This window comes from Phocoena phocoena, chromosome 8 (genome assembly GCF_963924675.1).
Source record: "Phocoena phocoena chromosome 8, mPhoPho1.1, whole genome shotgun sequence".
Taxonomy (NCBI): domain Eukaryota; kingdom Metazoa; phylum Chordata; class Mammalia; order Artiodactyla; family Phocoenidae; genus Phocoena; species Phocoena phocoena.
In genome coordinates, this window is record NC_089226.1 from 99,667,522 (window position 1) to 99,682,653 (window position 15,132).

The following is a 15,132-nucleotide window of genomic DNA, read 5'->3' on the forward strand; positions in this document are numbered from 1 at the left end:
GCTGGGGCTGCCATACAAACTACCACAGACTGGATGGTTTAAACAACAGAAACTTATTTTCTCACAATTCTGGAAGCTGGAATAATTCTAAGATCAAGGTGTTGGCAAGTGTTGGTTTCTTCAGAGGCCTCTTTCCTTGCCTCTTGGATGACTTTCTTCTCTCTGTGTCATCACATGGTCTTCCCTCTGTATGTGTCTGTGTCCTAATCCCCTCTTCTTATAAGGACATCAATCATATTGGATTGTGGCCCACCCCGATGACTTCATTATGACTTCATTACTGCTTTAAAGACCCTATCTCCAAATACAGTCACATTCTGAGGCACTGGGGGTTAGGACTTTAACATGAACTTGAGGGAAAACACAGTTCAGCCCATAACAAGGTGTTTAAGCATGACCTCTAAGCAGTCATTGGCTGCCCACTTATTCTGACCCAGGGGAGAACCCTAGGAGACCAGGGTTACAAATAAAAACAATAATTAAAAACTAGGAAAAAGTAAGCAGATATATCAGAGGCCACACACTGCAGGGGACACAGACTCCACTAGAATTAGTACAGGCAGGTCACAAAGGAAAGCAATAACAACCACTCCAGAGGGAAGCTGAGGCAATCAGAATCCAGTCACTAAAATACGTTATCTAAAATATTCATTTTTCAGCAAAAACATTTGACATGCAAAGGACAGGCAATAGTGTCCCATACACTTGAAAAAAAAAGTCATCAATAGATACAGTTTTTTTGAGGGGACAGGAGAACAAATGTTGGACTTCACAAAGAAAGGCTTCAAAGAATTAAAGGAAAACATGTTTAAAGAATTAATGGATGATGCAATGACTCATCAAATAAGAGTATCAATGTCTATTACCTTGATTGTGGCAATGGTATCACTATGTTTGTATATATCAAATAGTACACATGAAATATAGGCAGTTCTTTGTATATCAATTATGCCTCAACGAAGCTGTTAATCTTTTAATAAATAAGAATATCAATAAAAGAGAGTGAAATTATTTAGAAGCACCCAATGGAAATTCTGGAATTTAAAAATACAGTTACTGAAATGAAAAACCCACTAGAGGAACTCAAGAGCAAATCTGAGTTGACAGAAAGCAAAATCAGCAAACATGATAGACCAATATAGATCATCCAGTCTGAAGAACAGAAAACAAAAATGGGCAGAGCCTCTGAGATGTGGGGGACACTGTCTAGTGCACCAACATATGCATAATGAGAACACCAGAAGGTGGGGGGACAAGAAAAAATCTTGAAGAAGTAATGGCCCAGAATTTCCCAAATTTGAAGAAAAATTCTATCCTATCCATCTAAGAAGCTCAGTGAGCTCCAGTTAGAATAAACACAAAACGACTCACTCCTAGATGCCTCAGAGCCAAATGGATAAAAGAAAATCTCGAAAGCAGCAGGAGAAAAATGACTTCACGTGCAGCGTCACCACAATAACAGCGGACTCATCAGAAACAACGGAGGCCTGGAGGCGGGAGGATGGTGAGTTCAAGTGCTGGAGGAAAAAAACAGTCAAGCACGAATTCTATATCCTTTAAAACTATCCTTCAAAAATGAAGGTGAAATAAAGGCATACACAAAGATTACAAAGGCACAGAGGAAGGGGAAGGAATACAGCTACATGGGAACAAAGTTTCTGTATTCTGCTGGAATTAAATTAGCATTCCTCTGAAGCAGATTGTGAGAAGTGAAAATGCATATTGTAATCCCTGACCAGTGACTAAGAAAATTCCCCAAATCATAGCAAAATAAAATTAACAAAGAAGTTAAGATAATACACAGAAAGTATTTAATTTTAAAAAAAAACAAGGAGGAGCATAAAAGACGTGAGACGTACAGAAAATAGCAAAGCATCAGACGTAAATCCAGCCATTTCAAAAATAACATTAAAATAAAACTACAATGAGATGTTAAGTACCTAACAGAAAGACTAAATTTCAAAGTACAGTTCTAAGTGATGGTAATGACTATGGATAAAAGAAATTTCTCACACACTCCTAATTGGCGTATAAATTACTGCAACAACTTTGAAAATCTTTGGGGCATTATTTACTGAAGGTTAAGCTGTGCATACCCGATCAGTAATTTCAGTCCTTGTTATACACCCAACAGAATTGTGTGTACACATGTAGCAAGATATACTTCTAGGGAAAAAAAATAAACATATATATCAGTGTTATTCATCATGGTCCCAAAGTGGACATGCATTCAGTGAGAGGTGAATATATTGAGAAAAAAATTCTACATAGAAATTAAAATAAGCAATAACTACACTTAACAGCATAGATCAATCTCATATATATAATGTTGAATATTGAAAGGCAAATTCAAAAGAATGCATACTTTTTTATTCCATTCATAGGAAGTGTGAAATCAGGCAAAACCAAAGCTAAACTATAATGTTTAGGGAGGGATGGAAGCTGTTGGTAAAATTAGAAAGAAAAGACAGGACTGATTACCTAAAAGTCAAAACGGCATTACTTTCAAGGGAAGGAATGGGTAATAATTGGGAATGTCATGACAAGGTGACTTTTGGGGTGCCAGCATCTGTTCATGTTGCAGAAGACCATAAATATTTTATTATAAAAGTCTGGGAGGGGGCTTCCCTGGTGGCGCAGTGGTTGAGAGTCCGCCTGCCGATGCAGGGAACACGGGTTCGTGCTCCGGTCCGGGAAGATCCCACATGCCGTGGAGTGGCTGGGCCCGTGAGCCGTGGCCGCTGAGCCTGCGCGTCTGGGGCCTGTGCTCCGCAACGGGAGAGGCCACAACACCGAGAGGCCCGCGTACCAAAAAAAAAAAAAAAAAAAGCCTGGGAGTATACCAAAAGTTACAAGTGGTTCAATAGCAAATAAGAGAGTGGGTTGAGGTAGAGATGGAACAGAAAGAGGACAGATGGCACTTTAACATTTTATTCTATAAACATCAGTATTGCTTATATTTTTAACAAACTAAGTACTTACTACCTGTATGATTTTAGGAATCATAATGTGATTTATAAGAAGTTAATTTTTTTTTCAGTGTCACAAAAATGAAGATGATCATACAACTGTTACAGAGGAAGCTGAGAGTGCTTTTTAAAAACCTTAGAGGGGCTTCCCTGGTGGCGTGGTGGTTGAGAGTCCGCCTGCCGATGCAGGGGACGCAGGTTCGTGCCCCGGTCCGGGAAGATCCCACATGCCGCGAAGCGGCTGGGCCCGTGAGCCATGGCCACTGGGCCTGCGTGTCCGGAGCCTGTGCTCAGAAACGGGAGAGGCCACAACAGTGAGAGGCCCGCGTACCGCAAAAAAAAAAAAAAAAAAAAAAAACCTTAGAAATGTGAGAATATTCCCGGTGCTCTTACGTGATGTGAGCCCTGATGATATATCTGTGTAACAAAGCTGCTACAAAGTCCACAGATTTTGTGCAAGAGAAAATACAAAACAAGTTGAATTTTTCTTTTCAGTATTTCAGAAAATTCTTCACACATATTTTTGTAGGCTCCAATTGGAAAGCTTTTCCCTAATTAAATATGATATTATTACAAGGAAGAATTTATTTTCCAGGTACTCTGAAGAGCTGTCACCTCTTCCTAACGGAGCTTTTGTAAGAGACCATAAAAAAAAGACTCGCGACTGTCTCTAGAGTACAAGCTACATAGGCTTGGAGCATGATATTGTATAATTCTCAGGAGAATTTTAAATAATTTATGCCTCTACACGTAAAGAGTACATTTCAGTCTGAGTTCTTCTACCTGAGCTAGCTACCTGAGCAAAGTAGGAATCAGAAGTCATCCAATTCAGTCCCTTCATTGACTGCTCCTCTCATTAAAGTTCCTTTCTGCCCTGAAAGTCTCTGCTGTTTTTTCTTCCCTTTCATTCCCCCTTCTTATTTCTTCTCATTGCTTGGATCACCTGTTCAATTGCTTTCCAAAGCAAACAGGCTGCTTTTGCATACTAAGGAAAACGTCCCGAGGATCTGTGTGAATTCAGATTCATCCTTTCTTCATATGTGGAAAAGAACTTCAGAAAGCCTTGCTCAGCGATATGACTCATGCCAGTGAATGTGTGTAGCTCTCTTTTAAATGTGCTGCTGTTTCTTATTTGTTCGTTTTCTGCCTTGTCTCTCAAGAGGTTTCGTCAATTGTTATCTAATAATACAAATTAAGTTTTTGTGGTTCTAAGAATGTTCAGCGTAGCTTACATACGTTCATTGAGCGTCCACAGTGTGCCAGTGAATATGTTGAACTTTGGCGTATCAGAAAGTAATAAGGTGCTTCATCACGAAAAGTTTTTATTTTAAGGGAGGAAACAAACAGGTAACAAATCAATACTGCAGCGTGATACATGTATTAACAGAAGTAGGAGAAAAGTAGCACAGAAAAGATAATGAGCCTTCTATTAGGAAATAAGAAGGAATAAAGTTTTACGAAGAATGTGACCTCTGAGCAGGGGATTAATCATAGTTTACGAAGCAGATTGCAAGGTGGGCGGACATTTGGAATAGAAAGATTAGCTCATGCAAAAACAGAAATGTGAAAAAGATCATAGTATATTCCAGTAGCTAAAATAAATATATATCATTGAAACATAATAACAGGGAGGAATAGGTTAAGAGTGAGAGTTGGAGAAGTAGGAAGAGACCAGGTGATAGAGTCAAATCATCAAAGATGATGACTAAAGTGTTGAACTGTACCTCGCAGACGGGGAAACCACTGAAGAGCTTTTTTTTTAAATAAAATTATTTATTTATTTATTTTTGGCTGTGTTGGGTCTTCGTTCCTGCGCACAGGCTTTCTCTAGTTGCAGTGAGCGGGGGCTACTCTTCGTTGCGGTGCACAGGCTTCTCATTGCGGTGGCTTCTCCTGTTGTGAGCATGGGCTCTAGGCACGTGGGCTTCAGTAGTTGTGGCTCGTGGGCTCTAGAGTGCAGGCTCAGTAGTTGTGGCGCACGGTCTTACTTGCTCCATGGCACGTGGGATCTTCCCAGACCACGGCCAGAACTCATATCCCCTGCATTGGCAGGCAGACTCTTAACCACGGCACCACCAGGGAAGTCCCCCCCGAAGAGCTTTTAAGGAGGGAAGTGATAAGCTTGGATTTATGCTTGAAAAAGTATTAAATAGACGGAAATGCATTAGAAAGGACAAATTTGATAACGAACAACTAGAGTGTGTGTGAGAGTAATGGATAACTACTGCAGTGACTCAGACAAGCAGGGAAAAAAGGGTAAGTTTTAGTTTTGTTGACTGATTAAACATATAAAGTATGAAGGGAAGAAGAAGAATCTAAAATGATCCCCCCATTTCTCAATTGGGTGACACCTGCAATGATACAAAATCTAGAAGACACAACAGGATTGAATAAAGTGATAAATTCCATTCAGAATAAGTTGAGTTTGAGATAACTATGAGATATTAAAGTAGAGATGTCAGGCTTCCCTGGTGGCGCAGTGGTTGAGAGTCCGCCTGCCGATGCAGGGGACACGGGTTCGTGCCCCAGTCCGGGAAGATCCCACATGCCGCGGAGCGGCTGGGCCAGTGAGCCATGGCCGCTGAGCCTGTGCATCCAGAGCCTGTGTGCCGCAACGGGAGAGGCCACAGCAGTGAGAGGCCCGCATACCACAAAAAATAAAATAAAATTAAGAGCCAGACTCTGAAATTGAATGAAAAAGGAAAATAGATTAATGCTACACACACACACACACACACACACACGCACACAGACGTTCTAATGTCTGATAATGGTATCTCCCTACTTACCAGACAATGAGACTCATTCAAAAATAGAGATTTAGGCAAAATGACTTCATATTGCAATGGCAACTTGACCTGTGCTAACCAAAGGAAGAAAGCATGGCATATTTGTAGGACGGCAAGTAGTTTGATGAAGATGAACCATGGTGTCTATTGGAGAGAAGGTGGGAAGTGAGGCTACACAGTAGAAAGGGGAGAATATGATATAATGTGAATGACACGCTAAGGCATTGGAATTTCAGCCTGTCCGTGGTGGCCCACTGTGGAAACACAGTAAGAAGCATCACCAGACTTCTGCTTAGCTCCTTGTAGTCGGAATGTGGAGGATCTGAGGTGGCTGTTATTCCAAACATGGGTTATCTAGGTTAGACAATAACTGCAGTTTTCTAGAGGAGAGATGATGCGTATTACAACTAGAATAGTGGGAGATGAAGACAAGGAGGAAAAGCTTGACATGTACGTGGAAGAGAAAATCAACAGGATTTGGAGATTGATTATATTTGCAAGTGACACCAGTGCTGGGGTTTGGGAGTTAGCTGGAATAGAGGGAAAAGAAAAGCTTTACAGGCAAATGATGAATTTAGATTGGATTGTTCTTTATCTGAGGTGCTTTTGGACAATCTACGTAGAAACATTTATTAGGAAGTTGGAAATATGAGACTAGGAATTTAGTAGAGAATTCTAACATGGTAATTCAGCTTTTATTTTTATTTTTCTGTTTTTTAACATCTTTATTGGGGTATAATTGCTTTACAGTGGTGTGCTAGTTTCTGCTTTATAACAAAGTGAATCAGTTATACATATACATATGATCCCATATCTCTTCCCTCTTGCAGTAATTCAGCTTTGAAGGTAGTGCACTCCATCTATACAAATGGCATTTCCAGTCAAGAAAGCTCAGATCCAGCAACCAAATGTCCACAAGCAACCAGCTATAAAATGTTACAAAGTAATGGCCAGATGGTGTCTTAGAGAACCCAGGCCCCATCTAATGGCCTTAAAATCAGAGTTAAAAAAAAACCAAATCACAATATTAGTCAAATAACAAAACCTCTTAAAGTTTGTAAACTAAATTGTTTAGTCCAAGGGTCTTTCTAATTGTGATTTCTTACAAGAGGGAAAATAGAAGGGACCCTAGGGAAGAATATCATTTAAGGCCATGGAAAGGAGTCCACAAGGAGTCCACAGAGAACTAGGAGAGAGTCAAATGTTCGAAACTAAAGGAAAAGACAGACATGGTGAAAAAGCAAGTTGTTTTAGCCATAATTACTTAAATTAGCTTTAATCATTTATTTTTAATTTCTATAATTTACAGTAACACTTAAACATAGATTCTAATACTACCCAGCCACATATGTTCTAAATTTGACTAAAACATTAAATATTCCTATGTTATCATATATATAATCAATCTTTATTGCTTGCACTCATTTAGCATCTATTTACGCATCCACCCTTGTTTTAGACCCTGGGTGTAAACAAAGACAGACAAGACCCCTACTCTAATGGAGCTGAAGGAGAAGATAAATGATACATATGTTTGTTTGTTTTTTAATGAGTTAGCAAGAGAATTTTGGAAGTGTGGCATTAGAAAATGCATTTTAGGAAATGAACAGGATGATGGGAAGAGAGGTGGGGTAGGTGGTTGGCACTATTTTGGATAGGAAATAAATGCTTTTCTAAAAAGGTGATTTTTCAAGCCGTTTTCCGAGTCAGAAGACAAGTGCTCCGAGCAGAGGAAATAGAACAAAATCCTGAGAAGGGAAAAGGATTGGCTGGTTTGAGAGGGTGGTGTGTCTAGAACTCATTGATTAAAAAGGAAGGTGAGGGCTTCCCTGGTGGCGCAGTGGTTGAGAGTCCACCTGCCGACGCAGGGGACGCGGGTTCGTGCCCCGGTCCGGGAAGATCCCACATGCCGTGGAGCGGCTGGGCCCGTGAGCCATGGCCGCTGAGCCTGCGCATCAGGAGCCTGTGCTCCGCAACGGGAGAGGCCGCAACAGTGAGGGGCCCGCGTACCGCAAAAAAAAAAAAAAAAAAAAAAAGGAAGGTGATTAAGGATGAAGCTGGAAAGATAGGCAGAACCAGCTCACATAGTGCCTTTTTGGCCTTGTTGTTAAGATTTTATGTAAATGTAGAGAAAAGGCATCAAGAAGATGAGCTGAAAGAGGGAAGAGGTTTATAGGAGAGTGAAAAGATCTAGAATAGCTCTATCCAATAGAAATATAATATGAGCTATGTGTGTAATTTAAAATTTTCTAGTAGCCACCCTAAGAAAGTAAACAAACAGGTGAAATTAACTTTAATAATACATCTCCTTAACCAGATATTTCAAAACTATTTAGATATTTCACATTCTTTTTATCATATCAAGTCTTGAAAATCTGGTGTGCATTTTACACTTAAAATACATGTCAGTTCAGACGAACTACATTTCAAAGGCCTGACTGCCACATGTGGCTGGTGGCTGCTGGTTTGGGCAGTATGGGTCTTGAAGTTCCAGCAGAATTCACAGAAAATGTGTTCATCATTCAGCTACCCGAGGACTCTTGGTTCCAGAGAGTGAGCAAGTGCTTAGAAAAGCGTTGCCCTCAAAACAAAGCAAGGTTTTTCAGGCCAAGGAGGTACAGAACGTTTCTTGTGAAGAGGTCAAAGACGTAAAGCCGACTGTGCCCAATAAAAGGCAGGTTCCAGGGGACACAGTCAAAAGACTTCCCACTGTATCCTCACTTCAGTTGGTGACATCAGTTTTTCCCTCTCTTCTGGATCACTCCCACAAGTGTGTAAAGCATGTTAATATTTCTCCTGTTGAAAACAAAACAAAAACCTCTTGACTACTTTCCCCTCTACGTGAGTCCATTTCTTTCCTTAAAAACAAAACTCAAAAAAAACTTTCCATATTGACTATGTCCAAATTATCTCCTCTCATTCTCTCTTGAATCCATTCCAAGTTAGGGTTTGGCCTCTACCTTGCCCCTAAAACTATTCTTGTCAGTGACAGCAGTGACCTCCGTATTGCAAAATCTAACGAGCAATGCTCAGTCCTCATCTTAATGGACCATCCAGGAGGCTTTTAGCATAATTTTCTTAGATTCCAGGGCTCTTCAGGTACCTTTCTGGCCACTCTTTACCTCCTACGCTGGATCCTGTTCATCTCCCTGACCTCCTAACACTAACACTCATCCCTTCCCTTCACCCTGAACCTTCCCACAAGGTACGCTCCATGAGGTGCAGAAATATTTCTTCTTCACTGCTTTTATCCCCAATATGTCAGACCAGTACCTGACACATATTGATGCTTAACAGATAATTTGTTCAATAAATTATACAATATGTAAAAGACCAAGCACCTAAAGCCTCAACAAATGCTAATTACATTCCCTTACCATAATGTTGTCTTTAGTTAGCCATCAAAGCAAATCATTTATACTCTTAAGCTGGGACTCAGTATAAACGAGGGAGTTTGAATAGAAAACATTTTGTTCATTTATTCACTTCTACTATGTGTCAGACACAGACACAGTGCCTTTACAGACTATTGAGTTGTTTTTAAAAAAAAAGTTCTCCATAGTACCCGGCATCATGGAATCATGGACATGGCTCTCAAGTTAGGATTCTAACATATTCGGTTTGGGGACCTGATTACAGCATATTTTAAACTTGTATAACCCGATTTCAGTTCTCAGAGTGTGAACTTAGTTCACACTAACTTAACTTAGTGTGAACATGGGAGATACACAGAAAATATATCATCTCATTGTACAGAAAAACAACCTAAGGAACAGGAAAGATAAATATTTTGCCCAAGCACTTATGCACCTAATAAAAAGGAGAGTTAAGGACTAGAGCCCAGGTTTGCTGAGCAGTACTCTTCCGTCTACACCTTGTGAAGATTAAAGGTAGAAAGACTGTTGCTGATACAAACCTAGCAGAAAAATGGAGAGGAGGGCATGTGTTTGATGGATGTCCCTGCAGAGGCAGCCAGGGAAATCAGGCATGGCCCAGATTGTGATGCTAATATAGGCAGCAAAGGGTTTTGTCTCTGTTAACTCCCTCCCCCAACATCTCATTCCCTATCCGTGTCCTGGGAGCCTGCAGATCCATCAGAGCTCCAAGGCCCCCACCGCGCAGGTATCCCCGCGGGGCTCCTCGCGCAGCCGCGCCCGGAAGCCGAGCTCTTGGTCACAACTGCGGCGTTGGAACCGCGCTGGGGGCGATGAGGGGCACAACCGAGGAAGCAGGACCCACTCGGCAAGTGCTACCGCCAGGACTTCCGGAACGAAAAGTCCGGAACTGAGGGCATCACCTGCGAGATCACGCCCCTCTAGCTAGCCCTGTGATGAAGTGAATGCAGGGATCCGTGGTCGGTGTAGACCGCCCTGAGGGCAGGCATTCCCAACGCAAGTTCTTCGTGAGTTTCAGTTTTGTACCAGTTTCTCTTATTTGCTCCCCAACACAATCCTACAGGGTTTTTTGGCCGCTGAGGAAACACCCTTTGAAAGAATAAATGATATGGGTAAGGACAAGATTTGAACTCAAATTTGATGACCCTTTCCACTATACCTTTCTACCTCTTCTCAGTTTCAAGCGTTGACAGGCCTGCTTAGAGAACTCAAACCTTAAGAGTTCCAGTAAATGGAAGGAAAAGTTTATTCGTGAAGAATTTAAAGACAAAGTCTTAGATTTCAGATATGGCTATAAAGAAGAGGCTGGGAAAAAATAAAAAGAGGCAGACATTGGAGATTCAGGAGAGTAGACTGTGAGAGTGGACTGCCATGTGAGAAAAGTTAGAAGACAAAGAGAATTTTTTAAAAGACATTTTGGTTGCGAGAAACAGAAGCTCTCTCTTACTAGTTTTAGCAAAATGAAGGTATATTTGTTGTAATGTATGAACAGATATGATTATATAATGTAAGGGCAAGAAGTTAGCCAGGTTTCCAAAAGCAGTTGGAACTAGAACATTGAAAGCCATCCGAAACTCAGCAAGTTCTGCTACTTCTCATCTCTTCTTTTCTCTGGGTGTCCTCTCTATTTCTCTCACTCTCCAAACTCACTTTCTCTACAACTCTGTCCATTAGGGTAGAGCATGGCAACACCACTGCTCCCAAGGTTTTACATCTTTCCATCAAGAAATTGGCCTAAACAACCTGGGAGAGAGTATATTATGATCCCACTTTGCGTCAGATGTTCACCTTTGGCCCAGCTAGCTAGGACTAAGGAAAAATTCTCATGGATATTAAATATGGAGTCTAATGATAACTGAAATGAGTTATACAGAAATCCCAGAGGTTATCCACAGCTTTAATGATAGCTGTCTGTGAGCTTTTAGTGTCTTATCTATTGAATACCTTTCCTACATTTTCATAGGTTCCCCAACTTGGGAAGCCCACCTTTACAAAGTAGAATATATAGCACTTTACTTTTTAGCCTCCTGTGCGGCTGATGTAGACATACGTGTTCTGCCAGTCAGGCGTCCCTGCACCAGACTTTAGTTGGAAGGAGACAATATGGCGTAAGAGAATAAACCATAGCAAGAAAATGTCCAAGTTTTCTGAATCTGGGTAATTTCTAGAGGGACTGACGGATGGGAGCAGCCACAATATGCTACTTACTACAGTCCAACGTAAGGTTGTCAAATGAACCAAACTACCTGAGAACTAATTATTGGATTTTTCAAGATAGTAGTATTGACGGTTTGATGAAAAACATCTCTCAGTGAAGTGAAAAATGAGCAGCTCTAGGATTAGATTTCCCTCAATTTTAAGTATCTTACCCAAGAATATAATTAATATTTATTTGTTTTCATATTTTCCTATAGAAAAGAAACATTTATCTTTTCATTTCTTTATTGTATCTTAGTGAAAAATGCCACGAAATCGTGTGTGGATAAGAGAGGAAACAAGAATGTTGGAGGTAAGAACTAAAGGCTACTTGAGTGAATAAATGACTGTAGTGTTGCAATTTCTAAATATAAAAAGGAGAAGACTTTAACCACCTCTATTATGAACTCCCCAAATTAAAGAGATGTCATTAAAGTGTCCTGAAATGGTTATGTAGTAATATCTGCATTCTCTACATGCCGCCTGAAAGTATCAACTATGTATCAGGGTAAAGTTAAATAAAGCAAAAATTATCAATCTATCAGCTACATTTAAATACCCCAAAACCACTACAACCTAGTAGTACTCCCAGCAAATATACTGAGTCTGGAAATGGGTATAAAATCCCTTTTTGGCATCTATAAATGATTGTAAGCTGAGCTGGTGATGACATGGTCCCAAATGAGGCGGTCAGATTGTGGGAATTATATTCAAGAGAAGCTGCAGACCACAGAGCTTTGTGGACGATAATCATAATGGTGCCATGTTCTTGACATCATCCCCCAGACATGGCACTGTTTTCCCAGTCAACTCCCATCAAATCTAGCAGGTTATATCCTTTTGCATTAGCCACCCATATTGTTGGATGATGGAGCCAGATTAGGAATTAAACCAGCAGGAGTAAAGCTTGGTCCAGGAATATTCCCAGCATCTCAAGTCTATTATTGCCTTCCCTTATTTAAGACCTACCTGATCCTCTACAAGAATTGTACTAAGAGCCTTATATAAAGCAAGCAGTGAACCCAAAGTTTCCTCTCCTCACTCCCAATTTTATGGTGTTAGAGACTTGGATTCCTAACCCACTTCTCCACTAATCTGATCTGGGTATGGAGAAGGCATAAAGTGTTTCTGAGAATATGTCTGTTACTGGCCACATCACTGTCCTTCTAACGATATCGACCATTATCCAAGGGTTTAGGTCTCATTTCAGTCAAGAAAACATTCTACTTTGCAATTTTGGACAAGATAAGGTAGATACATTTCTCCCTATTCCTACCACTAATTATAGCTAAAACTTTGGATAAATATAAGGAAACTGAAAGGCACAGAGGAGGCAGAAGAGCTAGGGACCTTGGCATCCAAAGAATGACCTGGTGGTGAGTTTCCTGAGGTTTTTTTGTTTGTTTATTTGTTTGTTTTTCTTCAAATATCCTGAACTGGGTGCTTAAGAAGCCTATGACCCAAAAATACTATTAAGCACAGACAAAAAAATAAAAACAAAACCAAGAAAACCCTATTTTCTCAGCCATAGATCGAGGAAAACTTTCAGACAATAACTGACCCACTCTACTCAAACACCACAGGAAAATCTATGGCCCTCACCTCCATAAACAAAGGCCATGTAGGAACCTAGACTTCCACGATTAACTGGCTATAAACATGACACCCTTCCCCTTCCCCCGGGTGGTGCCAGAGACAGCCAAGTGGGAGGCTGAGACTTTCATCATCTCTCAGCAGAAGTGAGCACCCTTCCCCAGCCTCCCCAGTTTCAGTATAGGCTACATGGGGGAGCAGTAATGTGGTGATCCTATCCCAAAGAGCCATGGGGGTGTCACCTAGTGGTGAACCCTAAGTAAGGTGCCCCTCTTCCTACCCCCACCCACCAGTGTCATTGGAGGCTGAGTGAGGAATCTACCCCACCCAGCGGTATCAAGGCTGCCCCCGTGCCCTTGCCAGCAGAGTATCAGAGAAGATTTGCTGAAAAAGAAGATTTAAGTAATACATATTTTTAATTGTACTAAAATACACATAACATAAAATTTACCATCAAAAATGATTTTTAAGTGTACAGTTCAGGGGCATTAAGTACATCCACATTCTTATGCTATCATCACCACCATCCATCCACAGAATTCTGTTCATCTTACAAGCTAAAACTCTATACCTATTAAACAATAACTCCCCCATCCCCCCGTCCCCGCAGCCCCTAGCAACCACCATTCTCTCTGTCTCTATAAATTTGACTTGCTCTAGTGCCTAGATAAATGGAATGGTGCAACACTTGCCCTTTTGTGATTAGCTCAGGGAACATGTCTTCCAGGTTCCACCATGTTGTAGTATATGCCAGAATGTCCTTCCTTTTCGAGGTTGAGAAATACTCCATTGTGTATATAACCACATTTTATTTATCCATTCATCCGTCAGTGGACACTTGGGTTGCTTCCACATTTGGCTATGGTAGATAATGCTGCTATGGACAGAGGTATACAAATATCTCTTCAGGTCCCTGCTTTCAATTCTTTTATACATATACCTAGGAATGGAACTGCTTGGTCGATTGGTAGTTCTATGTTTAACCTTGGAGAAGCTACCAAACTGTTTCCATAGCAGCAGTACCATTTTACAATCCCACCAACAGTGCATGAATGGTCCAATTTCTTCACGTCCTCTCTAACACTTGTTGTATTCTGCTTTTTTGATGGTAGTCATCCTAATAAAGTGTAAAGTAATATCTCATTGTGGTCTTGATAAACATTTCCCTAATGATTAGTTATGTTGAGCATCACTTCATGTACTTATTGGCCACTTGTATATCTTCATTAGACACATGTCAAGTCCTTTGCCCATTTCTTAATTGGGTTGTATGTTTTTGTTGTCGTTGAATGCTAGAAGTTCTTTATGTTTTCCGGATAGTTACTCCTTATCAGATACATGATTTGAAAATTTTTATACAGTTCTGTGGGTTGCCTTTTACTCTATGTCCTCTGATGCACAGAAGTTTTCAATTTTGATGTAGTTCAATTTATCGTCTTTTCTTTTGTTGCCTGTGTGTTTAACCTCATATGCAAAAAGGTCATTGCCAAATCTAGTATCATGAAACTTTTCTCCTATATCTTCTACGAAGAATGTTGTGTTGTCCCAGCCTATCGATAGTTATATTCTTAGCTGGGAATATCTGAGACAATTTCTGGGCCCAGATTTACTCATCGTGAGCCCCACAAACATTCCCCACCCCACCCCCACTGGGGCCCATGTTGTAGCTGGACCACCCCTTGCGGTTCTTATGATCACAGGGCACACTTCAGCAAGAAACCATCAGGGAACTTTTAAGAACAAGATTTATTACTCACAGGTCCTGGAGGTTACAGAGCAAGCCTTGGAGCCACACAGTGAAGTTGTGGGCGGAGACAGAGGAAGGGAGCCTGGACCTGGGGCTCTGCCTCATTAGAGCCCAAGGGTGGAATGTCTAGTGTTTCATGAGTTCACTACTACTGGTGAATCTAAAGCATAACACCGGGAATTAGGGCATGAGAAGGGAGGAGTGGTGTCTCTCACGCAGTCAGTTTTCTCGGTTACCCAAGGCTTTCTAAAAGGAGAATTTCATAGGTGGAGGTGGCCTGGTTCCTAATCTGGTTGTTTTGTTAGATGCTATGTCAATACAGTTGCAATATGTTTATTTGAGAGGGATGTCTTTGAAATGGATACCTGAGCAATCGAAAGCTTAATGTCAAACGTTTATATCATAATCAAAAAGCTTAATGTCAGGCATTTACACTACAGAGT

General features: G+C 40.8%; 1 protein-coding gene across 1 annotated transcript in view; it reads left to right on the forward strand.

Annotated features, from left to right (window-relative positions):
- MS4A13 (membrane spanning 4-domains A13) overlaps positions 1–15,132 on the forward strand; it is a 41,293-nt gene that overhangs the window by 16,881 nt on the left and 9,280 nt on the right. The window contains exon 6 of the mRNA XM_065882450.1: positions 1,378–1,504. Within this exon, the coding sequence (XP_065738522.1) occupies positions 1,378–1,504 (127 nt within the window). The remainder of the gene's footprint in view (positions 1–1,377; positions 1,505–15,132) is intronic.